Raw genomic sequence first — 20578 nt, 5'->3', positions numbered from 1 at the left:
AAAAAAAAAAAAAAAAAAAAGAAAGAAAGAAAGAAAGAAAGAGAGGAAGGAAGGAAGGAAGGAAGGAAGGAAGGAAGGAAGGAAGGAAGGAAGGAAGGAAGGAAGGAAGGAAGGAAGGAAGGAAGGAAGCTGGGCGGTGGTAGCCCATGGCTTTAATTCCAGCACGTGGGAGGCAGAGGCAGGCAGATCTCTGTGAGTTCGAGGCCAGCCTGGGCTACAGAGGGAGATACAGGAAAGGCACCAAAGCTACACAGAGAAACCCTGTCTCGAAAACAGACAAACAAACAAACAAACAAAAAAAAAAAAAGGGAAGGAAGGAGACATGAAGTTGGAGGAGGGCATTTTGAGGTGTGCAGGGAGAATTATAGGAGGGAAGTGGGAGTGGATATGATCGTATTTCATTATATACATGTATGAAATTTTGAAGAATAAAGAAAAATAATAAAAAAGACTAAAACATATTATTGGCTCATTCCTTAAGAGTTAATCCATTTGGGCATGTCCATCACCTGGCCAGGAGACCGCCCCTCAGGAAACAGGCTGAAGCAGGAACAACATCCCTGCACAGATGACAGTTATCCTTCCCCCAAGCCCTCTGCCCTGCAGCTGTCGGGGCCCGTCTGCTCCAGAGTCCTGCCGAGCCCGCCCGATTCCCTAAGATCTTTTCTTCTCTGTGTCTCTTTCCTTTGGTTGCTGGCCAAAAGTCTATGCTGCCGTTTCCAGGAACCCTGGGCTTCCTCGTCACCTTTCTGAAGCTCGCGACCCTCCATCCAGCTTCTCACCAACTTCCCCCAGAGGAGGTGCCGCTTTCTCAGACCCGAACTCAGAACGCGCTTTCCCGCTCTGCTCCGTCTCCCTCCTGACGGCCATCAAGATGCACAGCTTGCAGGCTTTTTTATCTCAGATTTTAATAAAAATATCCTTGTGCTCCCCAGTCTGTTTCTAAGTTCTTTTATTAGTTAGAATGAGAATCCAGCAGGGAACCCCAGTTTCCCTAGTAACATACAGTCTCAGATTTTCCCTTCCCAGTTTTACTTGTACTTACAGACCAAAGCCAACCAGTAGATTGTTACTCCTCTATGCTCAGAATTAGTATTAATTCTTGGAAATTCCTAAGGACCTCCTGCACAAACTGGACACCTTATTGGTATTTTATTATCCATGTTGTCTAATTTAATTTTGCATTTTATTACACATTTGTTTACATATAGTTCCTCTAAGCATATTTATTTCCCTATCACTTATACAAAATAGATAGATTTGAAGTTATATCAGTATTTATTAAATGTAGTGTAATATACATATTAATTTTATGTATCTTTCTTGCTTACTGAATGTTGGTGCCCTGAAGGGGAATGGCAACTTTGGGTTTTTTCCTTATACCCCATAACACATCCTGGTATATTCAAGTCACTAAATACCATTTTGCTTACCTGTTTATTCGCCTCACAAATATTTATTGGGGTTTGCTGTTATATTCCATCAGCCACTATAGATTTTGGCAAATATAACTCAAAGCCCACCACAAGGTCCTGGCCTTCATAGATTTTGTTCTTTATTGAATGGATATATTAATTAGCTAACTAATACAAATTGCCTAAACCCTCAGGAGTATGCATTTACAAAGCAATTTTTCTCTTTTTATGGTATCATTGGCTTATAATACTTAAAATAGTGTCCTGAATTATTACTAATCTAAATGTCATCTGAATTAAGGCTACTTTCTGTTTTTTTTTTTGTAGTGTAAGAGCATCTCATAAAGTGTCCCTAAGGAGTATCACATCGATGACAGATGAAGAGGTTAGGATTAATTTAACTAAGTAATGTAATGTGTCAAACTTTAGGAACTTGGTAACAGAAAATATAAAAAATTATTAATCATTATTTTAAAGTTCTATAAGACTTAGCTATTGATGTGAGATTTTTCATGGTTTATGTGTCACAATAAGAACAGCCTCTCCCGCTGCCCCTCAGTCTCTTTGTGTATATGTGTGTACACACATGCACACACAGAGATGCTTGCACCACTCCAGTTACTAGTGATGTTACTTAGCACTCATGTGCAGCTGCTGGCAAGTCTTCTGGACGTCATTTTTGTATATGTCAGACATGCAGAAAACACAAGGCACCTGTGCTCAACACAAAGGTGTAATCAGTATTGCTATGTGTTCCTTAAACCCAGGGATAGCCTGTCCTTATGTGTGAGATTATAGAACTGCAGTCTCGGGACCTCTCACTACCGTGTCACTGAATCCTGGTCTACATTTGCATAAATCTGTGTCTTGCAGCTTCCCTCTTAGAAGAGCAGACGTTATGTATAGATGCTGCCCCCTCTCCTCCCTACTTACTGCCTCCCACCGCCCCCGGGTTAACAGCAATCCTTCAGCTGGTTTATATCTGTCTGGCTATAATTTACTTATGTTTTGATGAACTCAAAGCAGGTCAAATAAGACCTCACCAGCCACAGTGAAACTGTATTCACTTTAGTTGATTTATTTACAGTTCCAGTGATGAACTCAGGCCTTGTGCATGCCAGGGAAGCATTCTGTCACCAAACTACACCTCCACCCTTATCTATATTGTTACTGGATAGATTTATTTGTGTGTGTGCGCACACACGCTGTTTGCAAACTTTATATAAATACATAAATACAATAATTTTTCTGAACTATTTTCATTGAATGATGGTTTGTAGGTATATTCATGTTTTGAGGTTTAATCAAGACATCCTGAGTTGACAGGCTGGGGTGCATCCTATTGTTACAACTCAGCTGCTAGCATCCAGACCCAGGGTTTGACCATCACTGAAGGAAAACAAAACAAAACAAAAACAAAAACACTTAGACGTCCCATCCGTCAGTGTCACTAAGATTTGCTCGCTGTCTTTCCGTAGTTTTGCTGACTTTTCAGTTTGTTAGAGAACCTAGCCGGTGGAGCTGAGCATGTTCAGGTTTCCACAGTAGAGCTGTTCAGTGGTGGAAAAGAGCACAAGACCATTGCTTCTGAAAGACAGGTAATGGGCTGCGGTCTCTAGGAAAGGGGAGAGTGTTGGAGTCGTGTGGCCCTGTGTGGTCGGTTCCAGAGATGTGCAAAGAGTGTTCAGAGCAGCACTGTAGTTCCAACATTACCACTTGGAATAAGTGAATTAATGTGGGATTTCTTTGTGTGTGCTCTCTAAGCAAACATGTCTCGTTTGATCTTGTATTAGCTAGTTCTCAGTGGTCCTCATGACATTTGCTAATGCAGAGATCATTCCTTCCCTAACTTCTGCATCTCCTAACCTGTTCCATTGTGTCTATTCCACAGATGCAATGCTTTCAGTTATTATAGCTTCTATTTTTAAATACATTTTAAATGTGCTTGAAAAGTGTATCTGATGCTTAGGCTGAGTTATGAGTGCTCCCCAGCTACACAAAGCTTTCTAGTTGTGCATGAACACAAGCGTGTTGCATTTTCCAATCATGGTAATTCTCTTTTGGCTTTCACCCACTTTGTCTCTTTTCCTTTATAATCTATCATCCTGAAATCATTATCTTAATCTCTTTCTCATCTTTCCATTAACCTTTCAGATTAACTTAAGGGGTTTTTAGTATTGTTATTTATATTTGAATAGGCAGAAAAAAATTACAAACAACAAGGAAAAGCATCATCAAAATCCCTACCCTTACACAATTTCTGTACACCTGAGATTTTTTTCTGTGAACCTGTACAATACTCATAAACTAGCATTGCACTAAATATTCTTTTTAAGTAAAAGTAGATTAGAGTCAGCATTTTAATCATTGCATTTCATAAGGTGGGTTTGATATAACCTAATAAAACTGAGTTGCTTCCTTGTCTGTAAAATGGAGATGATAAACTCATAAGTTTATTGAAAATATTAATTATTAATATTCAAATGTAAATATGAATGAAGAAATACATCAAACATTTACCACCATGGTAAAACATGGCATGGGTCAATCAATGGGTTCTTACTGTTAACTGCTTCACAATTTACATTGCTGAGTTCATCTATCTGTTTTGGAACCAGGGTTTATCATTTTTGCTATCCAATAGTTTTTAAGAACTGGTAGGTAGTGGTTTACTACAACTTTACTAATGCTGAGACCCTTTAATACAGTTCCTCATGTTGTGGTAACCCCCAAGCATAAAATTATATCATTGCTACCTCATAACTGTTATTTTCTACTGTTATGAAACAATGTAAATATTTTTGGAGATAGAAGAGTGCTAAAGGGGCCATTACCCACAGGTTGAGAACCACTGTGCTAGGGCAAACTTTCATTATTTCTGTTTCTGTAAATCCCATATATATGTTTTTATGTTTGAAACTTTCATGTGTCCTTACTTAGTGTTCTGGTCAAGGTATGTATCTCTGCGAAGCCAGACTTTATTCGTGATTATACCATCTGTTATTTTCTCCTGAGAGTTATTACTAGATATAGTCTGTAGTTTAAGTTTTTGGGGTTTTGTTTATGCTTTGTTGTTTTTTGCTTCTACTGGGATAGTTTCTTAAACTTACATGATATTTATTTTATATATTTTCAGAGATTTAATATGAGAATTAAGAAGTTTGGTATAAATACAAGTAAAGAATTCAGAAAATCACCAGGGGCTTCTTGGTAATTCCTGCTTTTTTTTTTTTAAACTAAAAGTCCTTTGAATTTTTTTAAATGCACAATTTGAAATATTTGTTATTTGTTGCACAATTAGAAATCTCTCACACCGCGTTTCTTTTTATCTTTCCTTAAAGCTTTGGACTGACTGTGTCAACTGGTATGTGCTGCCGCCATGTCAAGTATTGCATGAGTCCTAATGAGCATGTGCTTATGATGACGTCTGCAGTCATAGCAGAGCTGTGAGCAGACATCAGTGTACAGCTTGCTTCTTTTGCCTTTTATTATTGAATTTTTTTTAGATAAGCCTCTAGTGAATTAAAAGTTTATTTTATTGTACATTTTGGCACATGTGGTTTTCTATCATTTCATTATTAAAGATCAGTAAATAAAAATAAACCCTTAGCAATAATTTCTTAAGGAGATAGTGAGCAAACTAAAGAGAAAATTTTTGGTTAGTAATTATTAAAATGAGCAAGAAAGGAATTAGTGTAATTTAATAAGGTAGATAGTAGAAAATTATTAAGCTAAGTTTTCTGAGTGTTTTCAATATAGGAAAAAATTCACAGTGGCAAACTATGGAGAAATTCAGGAAAAACGTGCAAAATTTGGGCGAGATGGCTATACTCCTAGCTGTACATTTCCAAATCGTTTGTTTTTAAAGGTATAGAGATTTTAAGTACTATAAGTTATTATGTTTAATTTTATAATTATAGACTAATTAAAGTAACCTACAATAAACATGAAAATAGTATGTTCAACATTATTGTTTTATATTATATATTTTTGCTTTCAATTATACCTTTATTATGAGGTTAAGGCAAGATCTTATTTTTATTTTTATTTATTTTTTTGAAATTATAATTACAACATTATGATTACATTTCTTCCTTCCCTTTCCTTCCTTCAAACCTTCCTATGTACCCCTCCTCTCTTTCAAATCAATGGCTTCCGCTTTTCATTGTTACTACATGTATGTGTACATATTATATGCACTCCTATATATGACCTGCTAGGTCTATATGCTACTTGTATGTTCGTCTTCAGGGCTGACCATTTGGTATTGGATAACCAACGGTGTGCTCTCCTTGGGGGGACTGTGTCTCCCACTCTCAGCACTCCTTAGTTACCGGTGGTTCTTTGTGCAGGGTTGAGGCTCCCATCCCCCCCCCACTCTAGCCCATCTATTGCTGTCTGTGTTCAGCTCGTGTTTAGCAGTCATGCTGGTGAGAGTTTATGGGTGTAGCGTCTGACATTACGAGGAGACACAGTGTCAGAGTAAACTCCCTGATCCTCTGGCTCCTAAAATCTTTCCAACCCTTTCTCATAATGCTTCCTGAGCTTTATGTGCGGGAGATGTTTCGTAGATGTACCCACTGGGACTGGACTCCACAGCTCTGCCTTTGCACTGGTTGTGGTTTTCTGTAGTGGTCTTTTTCTGTTGCAAAATGAAGTTTCCTTGATGAGGGGTGAGGACTATACTTTTCTGTGGCTATAAGGTCAGATATTTAAGATGTAGTCCCTGTCCACTTTGGCACATCTATTGATATCTCCCTTGGTCATCTCAGGCTTAGGCAGATAAATTGGTGAGACTTGTATGGGTGTAGCTTCTGACATCCTTAGCAGATACTGTCTCACAGCAAACCCCCTGATTTTCTGGCTCTTACAGTCTTCCTGCCCCCTCTTTTTCTGTTGCAAAGACAAGTTTCCTTAATGAGAGGTGAGTACTAACTACACTTATCTGTGGGCATGCAGATAAATATTTAGAATTAGTTAGGTGTTGTTCTAGTTCAGCAAATTGGTGGGTGTAGGTTCTCCTTCAATAGCCATGACTTCACTAGTTGGCTAGGCTTCCAGTACCAGCCATGACTTTCCTCTTGATAAGTGATTTTTAAGTCCTATTAGAGAAGAAGAGGGGGAGGTAAAATAGCAGTAAGATGTCTGAAAGAGCCATATGGATCATAGCATTAACTATCCACCTTTAAAAAAAAACTATAATGCACTGGGCATTGATGGCTCACGCCTTTTATTCCAGTACTTGGTAGGCAGAGGCAGGTGGATCTCGATGAATTTGAGGCTAGCCTGGTCTACAACGTGAGTTCCAGGAAGCCAGAGCTGTAACACAAAGAAACCTTGTCTTGAAAAAAACAAAACAAAAATCTATAATTCATGAAAGTCTATGAATAAATATCCATATATGGTTTAAATGAAATTTTGTCATCTTGGCTGACAATACTCCTTCCAAAGTGCCAAAGACCACCCAACAAAAGCCCCGATACCAGGCTGGAGAGGTCCTATTTCAGTTCTATTGTTCAGGGTTGTTCAAAAGATTCTCAAAATATTACAGGCTATTACTGGTTACTGCCAAGGTATACATACCACTTACTACACTTTACATCTTGCCATTTGGGTCATTTTTGTGGTTCATAGGTGTCACAGGTGGTTACTTAACTCCTTTGGAAGCTTGCCTGCTGCCTTCTGGTAACGTGAGAGCTAATCCCCTGGGAGGAGGCTTTTAGGTCAGTTCCAGCTCAGGGACCTCGGGCCCTATGTCTGAAGTACCTGGGGTCTTCAGCAATAGGGGTTACCTTCTACTTCCGGGGAGCAACTTCAATGTTTTGAGAATCTCTTGGACAACCATGGCCAACAACTAGAAGGTTTCTCCAACCTGGTGTTAGTGTTTTTGTTGGGTATCTTTGGCCATTGATGGGAGCACTGTCAGCCAGGATGACAAAAATCTCATTTAAGCTGTGTATGTTTATTTATACATAGACTTACATGCACTATAGGTTGGTTTCATTTTTTGTTTTCTTGAGGTGGCTAGTTAATGCTATGATCATTATGGCTTTTTCAGACATGGTCACTGTTTCATCTTCTTCCCTTCTTCCGTATTGTCTCCATCACCCCACCGTTAGAATGCCCCCTCCATGCGTCTGGTCAGGTCACTTGTACTCCACTGTCTTCCTTTCTGTTGCTCCCTTGATCCCCCCATCCTGGCAATGGCCCCTTTTCATTTTACTGGTTTCCGCTGTTACTCCAGGATATGTAACCACATCTGAAGACTGGGAGCTAGCACACTTGTCTTTCTGGGTTTGGATTACCTTACCCGTTATGATTTTATCTGGTTCCATCCATTTTCATTTTCTTTACAGCTGAATAATATGCCATAGTTTATATTTGCCATGTATTCATTAACCTTTCCGTTGAAGGACTTTTAGGTTGTTTCCATTTTCAAGCTGTTGTGAATAGAGCAGCAATGAATATGGGTGAGTGTCTTAGTTAGTGTTTCTATGCTGTGAAGAGACACCATGGCCACGACAACCCTCATAAAGAAAACATTTAATGGGGTGGCTTGCATTTTCAGAGGTTTAGCCCATTGTCGTCATGGTGGGACATGGCAGCATGCAGGCAGATATGGTGCTGAAGAAGTAGCTGAGAGTCCTACATCTTGCAGGCAACAGGAAGTGGTCTGAGACACTGGGCATGATTTGAGAATATATGAGACCTCAAAGCCTGCCTCCACAGTGACATACTTTCTCCAGCAAGGCCACACCCACTCCACAAAGCCACACTTTCTCATAGTGCCACTCCCTGTGAGCTTATGGAGGCAATTACATTCAAACTGCCACAGTGAACAATTAACCTGTCACATAGGATGTCCTGTCTTCTGGGTGTATGCCAAGGGGCAGTGTAGATAGATTCGTTTTTTGAGAATTGACACTCATTTCCACAGTGACTGCACCGGTGTGCATTCCCACTAACAGTGAGTTCCCACCCCTCCAGCACTTGTTGTCAGTTGCTTCGTTGATCTTGGTTGTGCTGGTTGGTGTCAGATGAAATGTCAACCTGTTTTGATTTGCATTTCCCTAATTTCTAGGAACAATGAACATTTTTGAAATATGGTTTGGCCATTTATTTCTTCTTTTGAGAACTGTCCGTTCAAGTACTAGGCCCATTTTTAAAATGGGTAGTTTTTCTTTGATTCTTTGTCTTTTTACTTCTTTATATGCTCTGCTGTTAACTCTTTGTCAAATGTGAATCTGGCACAGATTTTCTCTCACTCCATGGTCTTCCTCTTCCCTCGACTGTTTCCTTAGCTGTGCAGAAGCTGTTTAGTTTTATGAGGTTCAGCTTGTCAGCTGTTGGGCAGATGGAGTCCTGATGAGGATGTCCTTTCCTACACCTGTGTCACATAGGGCACCGCCTGTGCTTTCTTCTAGCAGGTTCAGTGTTCCAGGTTTCCTGCTTAGGTCTTGGATCCATTTGGAGGTAGTTTTTAGGTAAGGTGATAGAGATGGCTCGAATTTCATTCTTCTGGATGTGAACATCCCATTTCCCAGCGGCGTTTGTTGAAGATGCACTTTTCTCCAGCTTATGCTTTCGACATCTTTATCAAATATTAAGTGGTTGAATTTACTTGTACTCATGTTTGGGTCTTCAATTTTGTTCCACTGACCTATATGTCTGTTTTGTGCCAATAACATATTGTTTTTATTATTGTGGCTCTGTAATATATCATAAGATCTGGAATGGTAATTCCTCTGGCATTCTTCATTTTGTTCAGGATTATAACTCTCTGGGGTCTTTTGTGGTTCCATGTGAATTTTATGATAGTTTTTTTGTTCTGTGAAAAGAGAAAGTTGTGAGAGTTGTTTTGATTATGATTGCATTGAATCGATAAATAGCTTTTGGTAGAATGATCATTTTTACAACATTAAGTCTACCAACCCATGACATGGTACATCCTTCTGTTTTCTAATGTATTTTCATCTCTCTCTCTTCAGAGGGTTATAGGTTTTCTTGAGAGGTCCTTTACCTCCTTGGTTTTATTCCTAGATACTTTTTTTTGATGCTATAGCAAATAGAGGTATGTCCATTATCTTCTGGTCTGTATATGTGTTATTCATGTATAGTTAGGCTGTTGATTTGTGCAGATCGATTCTGTATTCTGTCACATTGCTGAATTAGTTTATCATTTATAGAAGTTTTGTGGCAGAGATTTTAGGGTCTCTAATGTATAGTATCATATTATCTAGAATAGGGATAGTTTGACTTCTTTTTTCATTTCTATCCTTTTAATTTCCTTCTCTTGCCTTATTGTTCCAGCTAGTTCTTCGAGCACCATTTGGAAAAGGAATAGGGAGGGTGGACATCCCTGTGTTGTTCCTGACTTCAGTGAGATTGCTTCAAGCTTTTCTCCATTTAGGATGATGTTGGCTGTGTGTTTCTTGGATATAGCTTTTATTATTTTGAAGCATGTCCCCTCTAGCCCTACATTCTAGGACCTTTATCACGAAGGCACATTGCATTTTGTCAAAGGCTTTTTCTGCATCTCTTGAGATGACCATGTAACTTTGTCTTTAGGTCCATTTATGTGGCCTCATAGCAGGAATTTAGAAGTGCTCCTTCTCTTTCTACTTTTTGAATAGTTTAAGAAGATTAAACTTGGAGATCTTCTTTGCAAGTCTGATAGAATTCCACTGTGCGTCAATATGGCTCTGGCATTTTTTTTTTTTTTCCAAAAAGGCTTTTTATTACTATTTCAATCTCCTTACATTTTTTTTCAGGAGTGTGCTTAGTTAGTTAGCTTTACTTTAACCATTTCTTTTCTATTCATTCTTCTTATATTACTGTAGATGTAACCAACTGTCTTATTAATTAAGAAACACAGAACCAATGTAAAAGAGAAAGCCGAGAGGTCAGAGCTCAGAGCTAAAATCTCACCCTTCCTCCTGCGGTGCTCCTAGCTCCCCGAAAGAGACCTATTTTCTCTGTGTATGTCTTTAAATAATCTTTCTGTTCTGCCTTCTCATTGGTTGTAAACCCAAACACATGACTGCCTCGTCACTGACTGTAAGTACAGCCCTCCAGGTCTTAAAGGCATATGTTTCCAATGCTGGCTGTATCCCTGAACACACAGAGATCTATGGGATTAAAGGCGTGTGCCACCACCGCCATGCTCTTTCTATGGCTCTAATAGCTCTGACCCCCGGGCAACTTTATTTATTAACATACAATTAAAATCACATTTCAGTACAAATAGAATACCACCATATATTACATTCCTACTGCAGTTCCCCTCAATTCCTGCTAGCTCCCACATACCCACTCCTCCTGAGTTTCCCTTCAGGAAAAGGGAAGGCCTCCCAGGGGTCACAACCAAACATGGCACACCAAGTTGCAATAAGATTAGGCACCTTCCCTCATAATAAGGCTGGATGAGGGCAACCCAGTAGGAGGAAAGGAGTCCCAAAAGCAGACAAAAGAGTCATAGACAGCCCCTACTCCCATGGTTAGGTGTCCCACAAGAAGACCAAACTACATAACTAGAACATACATGCAGAGAGCCTAGGTCAGACCCATGTAGGCCCCCTGATGGTTGGTTCAGTCTCTGTGAGCCCCTATGAACCCAGAGTAGTTGATTCTGTGGGATTTTTGTGGTGTCCTTGATCCCTCTGGCTCCTAAAATCCTCCCCCATCCCTCTTCTGCAGGATTTCCTGAGCTCCCCCTAACGTTTGGTTATGGGTCTCTGCATCTGCTCCCATCAGTTGCTGGATGAAGCCTCTCTGATGACGATGCTAGGCTCCTGTCTACAAGTATAGCAGAGTATCAGTAGGAATCATTTCATGGACTTTTGTTTTTTGTTTTGCTGGTTGTGTTTGCTCTATCCTGGCTCTCCAGGAAGTGCCAGGCATGGGCTTCCTCTCATAATAGGGTCTCCAACTGGACCAGCCTTGTCTTGTTCCTGATTTTTGTGGAATTATTTTGAGATTTTCGTCACTTAATTTGATGTTGACTATCTGCTTTCTGCAAATTGCCTTTATTATGTGTAGGTATGTCCCTTGTATCCCTGATTTCTCCAAGACATTTATCATGTTGGATTTTTGTCAAAGGCTTATTCAACATCTAATGAGATGATCATGTGGTGTTTTTTTTTCCTTTCAGTTTTTATATCATTGATTTTATTGGCAGATTTTCATATGTTGAACCATCCCTGCACCTCTGGGATTAAGCCTACTTGATCATGATGGATGACCTTTTTGAGGTATTCTTGGATTCAATTTGCAAGTATTTTATTGAGTATTTTTGGATCAATATTCATGAGGGAAATTGGTCTATAATTCTCTTTCTTTGTCCAATCTTTGTGTGGTTTGGGTATCAGGGTGACTGTGGACTCATAAAATGAATTAGGCAATGTTCCTTCTGTGTTATATTTTGTGCAATAGTTTGAGGTGTATTGATATTAGCTCTTCTTTGAAAGTATGTTAGAATTCTGCACTAAAACACTATGGACCTGGGACTTTTTTGTTTGTTTGTTTTTGTTTTTTGTTTTTTGTTTTGAAGACTTAATGACTACTTCTATTTCCTTAGGGGTTATAGGTTTATGTAAACTGTTTATTTGATCTTGATTTAACTTTGGTAAGTAGTATCTTATCAAAAAACTGTCCATTTCTTTTATATTTTCCAATTTTGTGGAGTATATGTTTTTTAAGTATGACCTAATAATTCTTTGGATTTCCTTGGTGTTTGTTGTTATTTCCCCCTTTTCATTTTACTTTTGCTAATTAAGATAGTCACTCTCCGTCTTTTGGTTAGTTTTGATGAGGGTTTGTCTATATCATTTACTTTTCTCAAAGAACCAGCTCTTTGTTTCATTAATCATTTGTATTGTTCTCTTTGTTTCTTTTTTATTGATTTCAGCCCTCAGTTTGATTATTTCCTGCCATCTACTCCTCTTGGATGTGTTTGCTTCTTTTCGTTCTAGAGATTTCAGGTGTGCTGTTAGACACCTAGTGCTATGAACTTTCCTCTTAGCACTGCTTTCATTGTATCCCAAAGGTCTGAGTGTGTTATGCATTCATTTTCATTGAATTCTGGAAAGTCTTTAATTTCCTTATTTCTGTCTTGACATAGTAGTCATTTAGTAGAGAGTTGTTCAGTTTCCATGAGTTTGTAGGCTTTCTGTTGTTTCTGAAATCCAGCTTTAATCCTGGGTGTTGTGATAGGATACAGGGGGTTATTTTAATTTTCTTGTAGCTGTTGGGACTTATTTTGTGACTGAGTATGTGGTCAATTTTGGAGAAAGTTCCATGAGATACTGAGAAGAAAGTATATTCTTTTGTGTTTGAATGAAATGTTTTGTAGCTATCTGTTAGGTCCATTTGATTCATAAAATCTGTTAGCTATAGTATTTCTTTGTTAAGTTTTTGTTTGAATGCCCTGTTCATTGGTGAGAGTGGAGTTTTGAAGTCTCCCACTATTAATGTGTGGGGTTCGATGTGCAGTTTAAGCAGCTGAGCAGTTTAATCCCTCAGTGTGTGATCAAGCTTTAGTAGTTTTTTTTTCTTCCACAAATGTGGGTGCCCTAGTGTTTGGGACATAGATATTATGAATTAAGACATCATCTTGGTTGAATTTTCCTTTGATGAGTATGGTATCTTTCCCCATCTCTTTTGATTAATTTTGATTGGAAATCTATTGTGTTAGATATTAGAATAGCTACACCTGCATGCTTATGTCCTTTTGCTTGGAAAATCTGTTTCCAATACTTTATTTTGAATTAATGTCTGTCTTTGATGTTGAGGTGTGTTTCTTGTATGCAGCAGAAGGATGGATCCTGTTTTTGCATCCATTCTGTTAGCCTGTGTTTTTTTATTGGGGGAACTGAGTCCATTGATATTTAGAGATATTAATTACCAATGATTGTTCATTCCTGTTATTTTGTTGTTGTTGATTTTGTGTGTGTGTGTGTGTGTGTGTGTGTGTGTGTGTGTGTGTGTGTGTGTGTTTTCCTGTCTTTTGGTTTTGCTGGTGTGAGATTATTTGTTTCCTGTGTTTTCACAAGTGTAGTTAGCCTCTTTAGGATAGAGTTTTCCTTCTAGTGCCTTCTGTAGGGCTGGATTTGTGGGTAGATAGTGTTTAAATTTGACTTTGTCATGTAATATATTGTTTTCTCCAGCTGTGATAATTGAAAGTTTTGCTGGGTATAGTAGTTTGGGTCGGCATCTGTGGTCTCATAGAGTCTTCATGTCGTCTGTCTAGGCCCTTTTGGCTTTTATAATCTCCATTGGGAAGTCAGGTGTAATTCTAGTAGGTCTGCTTTTATATGTTACTTAGCATTTTTCCCTTGCAGCTTTTAATATTCTTTGCTTATTCTGTATGTTTACTGTTTTGATTATTATGTGGTAGGGGCACTTTTCTTTTCTGGTCCAATGTTTTTGATGTTCTGTAAGCTTCTTGTACTTTTATAGGCATGTCTTTCTTAAGATTAGGACATTTTTCTTCTATGATTTTGTTAAAAATATTTTCTGAGTCTTTCGGTTTGGTCTTTTCATAGTTTCCTAGATTTACTGGAATTTTGTGTTGGGGATTTTTTTAGATTTAACATTTTCTTTGACTGATGTTTCAATTTCTTCACTCATATCTTCTATGCCTAAAATTCTCTCTCCCATCTCTTATATTCTGTTGGTGATGCTTGTGTCTGTAGTTTCTGGTCATTTACCTAGATTTTACATTTCCAGAATTCCCTCAATTTGTGTTCTTTATTGCTTCTATTTCCATTTTCAGGTCTTGAACAGTTTAATTAAATTCCTTCTGTTTGTGTTTTCCTGGCTTTCTTTAAGGGATTTATTCATTTCTGCTCTAAGGCTCTCTGTTGTCTTCATGGAATTGGTTTGCAGGTCGTTTTCTTGTGCTGCGGCTATGCTGGAATCTCCAGGGCCTGCTGTGGTGGGGCAGCTGGGCTCCCATAGTGACATGCTGCCCTGGCTATTGTTGTGTTTGTCTTGGCCTCCAGGCATCTGGGGTTTAGGGGTAATTACAGGGTTGGGTGCCAATTTCTGTGTTTATCTTGATGGGTGTTTTATTCCTTAGTTTCTTTTTCCTCTCAGGTCTTCTGTCCTGAGTGGCCTGTGGTTCTGCTGACAGGTAAGTCCTCAGGTCCAGTATGGTGCATCTGCTGGGGTTTTGGGTGTTGGCATTGCCTCTGGGGTCCTGGGGTTCTGTGTACCAGTGTGGCCTCAGGCACAGCAGGGGCTACTGAGTTCTGGTAACTGGCCTGGCCTCTAGAAGAACAGGGGCTTCTGCAGGAGTTGTCTCTCTCCTCATTGTTATAGTCTGTTGAGGCTGTTCACTTCTTGGTTTAGTTTTGGTGGTTTGGTTAATTTCTGTTAGGTTCTCCAGCTTTGTCGAGTACAGGCTTTTTAAATAGTTCCTTATAATATTATGAATTTCTTTGGTATCTGCTGTCCAATGCTTCCTCTTCCTTTCTGACTCTGTCAGTCTGGGTCCTCTCTCTGTTTCTGTTGGTTAGTTAGACCAAGGTGTTGGCAATCTTATTCTCTTAAAGAAGCAGCTATTAGACTCCTTGATTATTTGAATTATTTCTATTGTGTTGATATAAACTCTGAATTTATTATTTCTCACCATAAACCGGGTTCAAATTTGGTTTGTTCTTGTTTTTCCAAATTTTTGAGTTACAGCATTAAGCCATTTTATTTTTGCTCTTTCTGGTTTTGTTTGTTTGTTTGTTTTGTGTGTGTGTGGTTTTTTTTTTTTTTTTTTTTTTTTTTTTTTTTTTTTTTACAATATCATTCAGTTCTACATATCATATCAGCCACGGATTCCCTTGTTCTCCCCCCTCCCCTCCCCTTCTCCCCAATCCAGCCCCCCATTCCTACCTCCTCCAGGGCAAAACCTCCCCTGAGGACTGAGATCAACCTAGTAGACTCAGTCCAGGCACGTCCAGTCCCCTCCTCCCAGATTGAGCCAAGCGTCCCTGCATAAGCCCCAGGTTTCAAACAGCCAACTCATGCAATGAGCACAGGACCTGGTCCTACTGCCTGGATGCCTCCCAAACAGATCAAGCCAATCAACTGTCTCACCTATTCAGAGGGCCTGATCCAGTTGGGGGCCCCTCAGCCATTGGTTCATAGTTCATGTGTTTCCATTCGTTTGGCTATTTGTCCCTGTGCTTTAGCCAACCTTGGTCTCAACAATTCTTGCTCATATAAATCCTTCTCTTTCTCGCTAATTGGACTCCCGGAGCTCCACCCAGGGCCTAGCTGTGGATCTCTGCATCCAGTTCCCTCAGTCATTGGATGGGGTTTCTAGCATGACAATTAGGGTGTTTGGCCATCCCATCACCAGAGTAGGTCAGTTCCGGCTGTCTCTTGACCATTGCCAGCCGTCTATTGTGGGGGCATCTTTGTGGATTTCTGTGGGCCTCTCTAGCACTTTGCTTCTTCCTATTCTCATGTGGTCTTCATTTACCATGGTCTCCTATTCCTTGTTCTCCCTCTCTGTTCTTGATCCAGCTGGGTTCTCCCGCTCCCCTAAGCTCTCTTTCCCTCAACCCTTGCCCTTCATTACCCCCACTCATGTCCAGGCTGTTTATGTAGATCTCATCCATTTCTCTATCATTGGGCGATCCCTGTGTCTTTCTTGGGGTCCTGTTTTCCAGGTAGCCTCCCTGGTGATGTGAGTAGCAGTCCAGTCATCCTTGTTCCACATCTAGTATCCTCCTATGAGTGAGTACATACCATGTTTGTCTTTCTGAGTCTGGGTTACCTCACTCAGGATGATTTTTTCTAGATCCATCCATTTGCCTGCAAACCTCATGATGTCATTGTTTTCCTCTGCTGAGTAGTATTCCATTGTGTATATGTACCACATTTTATTTATCCATTCTTCAGTTGAAGGGCATCTAGGTTGTTTACAGGTTCTGGCTATTACAAGCAATGCTGATATGAACATAGCTGAGCATATGCTCTTGTGGTATGATTGAGCATTCCTTGGGTATATGCCCAAGAGTGGTATAGCTGGATCTTGCAGGAGATTGATTCCCAATTTTCTAAGAAAGCGCCATATTGATTTCCAAAGTGGTTGTACAAGCTTGCATTCCCACCAGCAGTGGAGGAGAGTTCCCTAGCTCCACATCCTCTCCAGCAGGCAAGTTAGAGCTATAAATTTCCCTTATGGGACCACTTTCAATGTATTCCACAGGTTTCATTATTTTGTTTTTTTTTTTCACTTTTATTTAGTACTAGGTGATTTTTTTTCTTTCTTGATTTCTTCCTTAACCCATTCTTTATTCAGTAATGAGTTGTTGAATCTGCATTAGTGTGTATTTACTAGAGATTTGTTTCCTGTCAATTTTAAGTTTTATTGCATTGTTGTCAGAAAGGATACAAGGAGTGATTTCAACCTTTTTATCTTGTTTCATGTCCCAGGCTGTGGTCTATATCATAAAAGCTTCTGTGCCCTGCTGAATAGAATGTGTCCTCTTGGGTATTTGGATAGAATATTCTGTGGATATCTCTTAAACCCCTTTGATGTATGATGTCAACTAATCCTGATGTTTTTTGGTTTATTTTGTGATGGATTGCATGTCTATTGGTGAAAATGAGGTATTGGAATCACCTGAATTAATGAATTGATGTTAATATCTTTATATTCTATAGTATACTTTTTATGAAATTGAGCTCACCAGAGTTTGGTGCATATATGTTTAGGATAGTAATGTATTCTTGTTTAACTGTTTCTTTGATTAGAATAAAGTGTCCCTCTTTATCGCATCTTATTAGTTTTTGTTTGATATTTCTTTTGTCAGGTATTGGGATAGTGATGCCTGTTTGCTTCCTGGTCTCATTTGATTGGAATACTTTTGTCCATCCATTTACTCTAAAGTGGTGCCTATCTTCAAAGCTAAGATGAGTTTCTTGTAGACAACAATTTCTTGAGCCACTCAGTCTGTGTATTTTGATTGGAGAATTGAGGCCATTAGTATTGAAGTGTGTGTGTTAATTGGGGTCATTGTGTTGTTTTTGTCAGTAATGTTTTATGTTTTAAATAAATATGGCTTTGTATTTCTTTCTACAGTCTCTCTGATACACTTATTCCTCTCTCTCTCTCTCTCCCTCTCTCTCTCTCTCTCTCTCTCTCTCTCTCTCTCTCTCCCCCTCTCCCTCTCTTTCACCCTGAAATATTGTTCCTGTATTTTCTTAAGGTTTCATTTATTGGATATAAAGGTTTAGGTTGCTTATATATTGAAATGTTTTCCTTTTTCTAATAATGGCAGATACTTTTGCTAGGTATAATAGATTAGGTTGAATGTCATAGTCTTTTAAGACATGGAATGTACTGTTCTAGGCTCCTCTTTCTTTCAGTATTTCCATTGAGAAACAATAGATTTTCCCTTATATGTGGCTTGCATTTCTCTTGTAACTTTCAACATGCTTTCTTATTTATGTATATTTAGTGTTCTAACTGTGATATGCCATGGGGATTTTCTTTTCTGGTCTTACCTATTTCATGATCTGTGTGCTGTGTGGTGTGTGTGTGTGTGTGTGTGTGTGTGTGTGTGTGTGTGTGTGTGTGTGTGTGTGTCTCCTTAGTTTGTGGAAGTTTTCTTCTATGATCTTATTGAAGATCTGGTCTGTGCCATTGACTTGGGTTTGGGGCTTTTTACATTGTCACAAATTTCCTTTATGTTCCTTTCCTGTGGTTATTTCAGAAATAATTTTCATATTCCTTGCCTATTTTATCTAGATCCTCAAACTTTAAGTAATGACATCCTATCTTCTGCTTGAGTCAGTCTACTTGTAAAGTTTTCCCTTGAGTTTTCTAGTTGGGTTACTGGATTTTTCAATTCCATCATCATTTCAACTTGAGTCCTCTTCAAGTTTCTACCTCCCTATTGAATTCTATTCTCCAGTCCTGGATTATCTTTTTCATTTCCATCAGCCTTATGTTTTTGTTTTCCTGGGCATCACTCAGACATTTATTCCCCCTTATGTTCTTTCTCTGTAATTTTATTCAGCCATTTCTTTTTGTCTTCTTTTAATTCCTTGAGTTCTTTGATGAATTTTATGATTGTTCTTTTAACAATCTGTGACCAGGGGTTTATCTAGGTCATTCTTATTGCAAACATTTCTACAGGATGGATAGGTTTTGGAGAAAAGATATTGACTTGATTTTTTTTCATATTGTTAATATTCTTGCAATGGGATCTTGGCACATCGACATCTTTTGTTAGTTCTAAATCCAATACAGATAGAGCAGGTATGGGCAGAAGAGAGAGTGTGTAGGCCTGTTGAGTATCATGGTTGGAAATGGGTTGGGTGAAATAAAGTTACATGGACAGAGGGGACTGGGCTGGTGTGTAGGATGTGCCTCTTTGTCCAAGCCTGGATTGTGGGAGGTAGATCTGACAACATGGAAAGGTTACATGTGGTGTGGGAAAGCCCAGTAGCTGATAACCCAGGGGTATAAATGGAGAGGGTCTTGGCAGAAGCCTAGAGGTTGGTTGTGCCTCTAGCACGGGTGTTCAGCCTAGACTGGAGGCACTGGACGTAGGACCTGGCTAGATCTGGTGTGTTGGAAAGAAGGTATTGGGGGTGGGGTCAGGGAGACTTACAAGGATAGACCCTGGAGAAGGATATGGCAGTTTGACTGACTGGAGAGTTTGGATGTAGCACAAAAGTGTGAAGCCAGGTGGCGGTGATGCACACCTTTAATCCCAGCACTCAGGAGGCAGAAGTAGTGGATCTCTGTGAGTTTGAGGCCAGCCTGGTCTACACAGTGAGTTTCAGGACAACCAGGGCTGTTACACAGAGAAACCCTGTCTTGAAAAAAGCAAAACAAAAAAAGTTTTAAAAGTGCTAACCAAGAACAAAAGTTTTTAAATTATTGGAAATTTGCTGCCTTTGATGGATTTGCAAAGTTTTCATTAATATTTTTGTAGCTTAAAATAAGTTTAATTGCAAAGGTTGAAAGTAGGTGTCTACATTAGGAAATAGAATTATCAAATCAGTGTCATGGTGGCTTACACTTATTAGGTATTTGGTGCCTTACAAATTACCATCATGTCTCCATTATATTCTCATAGAAGTATTTAGACTGACACTTCCTTTTGCAGATGAACAAGGAATGTCAGTAACTAACTTGAAGCTAGCCCTAGGAAAATCTCTTTACATTGATTATCTCTATTCACTACATTGCATTTGGTGCAGTAACTTGAAGAATTAGGACCCAGATATGCCTGTTATGAAGATAAATTGTGTTTGTGTTTAATTTTGTTAGTAGTGCTGGAAATTGGACCCAGAGCTTTGTACATGCTTACCAAATGTTTTTCCATTGAACTATATCCCTAACTGCCTATTTGTTTCTATTAGTGACCTCTTAATATATTAAAATTATTAGCATATACAAGAAAATATTACTGATTTCTTTATTGTGAAATAAAAAATAATTTTCATCATCAGCAATGACAGCATCTGACTTTTTAAAATAATGATTTATTTATTCTTTGAAATTTTATGCAACATATTTTGATCACATTCTTGTCCCTAGCCTCACATCTCCCTACCCACACAACTTCATGTTGTTTCTCTCTCTTAAAAAAAGAAAGACAAAAGCAAAGACTGTGGAGTCCAGCTTTTGTCGGCTGACTGTTCCTGAGCGTGGGGTCTGCCCTGGCGTGTGTGGTTGACAAACCTAGTGTTAGTCCACCGAAGAGAACCAGTTTCTCTCACAGCAACCATCAGTGTGTTGCTGCTCACTTCTGAATGTGTTCTTCCTGAAACTCCCTTCTTTAAATCCCAGATGCTGTGGTAAGTTGTATTTTAGTGTTGATTTCACTTTTGTTGATTTGATTTTTATTTCTTATGTGGCCCATTGGTTGTAAAGAAAAGTATGGCTTAATTTCTAGATATTTGTGAAGTTCTCAGTTTTCCTTCTGTTATTGAGTTTTAATTTTATATCATTGTGGTCAGAATGTAGATTTAGCATAACACTTGATAAACTTCCTTGTCTCTTAATGTATAAGATGTATGTTGTGGCTGTAATGATTGATTTTTATTGGGTCAAGTTTTCTTGGAAGATAGCCAAGCACGGTTCTGGGTATTAGGGATGAGGTCTTGTGTCCTCTTTCATTCTCAGCACCCGGACCCCATCAGGC

General features: G+C 39.0%; 1 protein-coding gene across 4 annotated transcripts in view; it reads left to right on the top strand.

Annotated features, from left to right (window-relative positions):
- Window positions 1–20578, top strand: part of LOC143268334 (uncharacterized) — a 42178-nt gene that overhangs the window by 9548 nt on the left and 12052 nt on the right. For 2 of the 4 annotated variants that reach the window (XM_076550433.1, XM_076550432.1), the window contains exons 5-6: window positions 1743–1800; window positions 4552–4625. In XM_076550433.1, coding sequence (XP_076406548.1) covers window positions 1743–1800; window positions 4552–4625 — 132 coding nt within the window. Of the gene's footprint in view, window positions 1–1742; window positions 1801–4551; window positions 4626–4756; window positions 4780–20578 lie in introns of all 4 variants that reach the window. The other 2 variants (XM_076550434.1, XM_076550435.1) reach the window with 2 other exon arrangements.

This window comes from Peromyscus maniculatus, chromosome 13 (assembly GCF_049852395.1).
Source record: "Peromyscus maniculatus bairdii isolate BWxNUB_F1_BW_parent chromosome 13, HU_Pman_BW_mat_3.1, whole genome shotgun sequence".
NCBI classification, from domain to species: Eukaryota; Metazoa; Chordata; class Mammalia; order Rodentia; family Cricetidae; genus Peromyscus; species Peromyscus maniculatus.
Note: the sequence above shows the minus strand (reverse complement) of the source record. Positions and strands in the feature narration are given on the sequence as shown.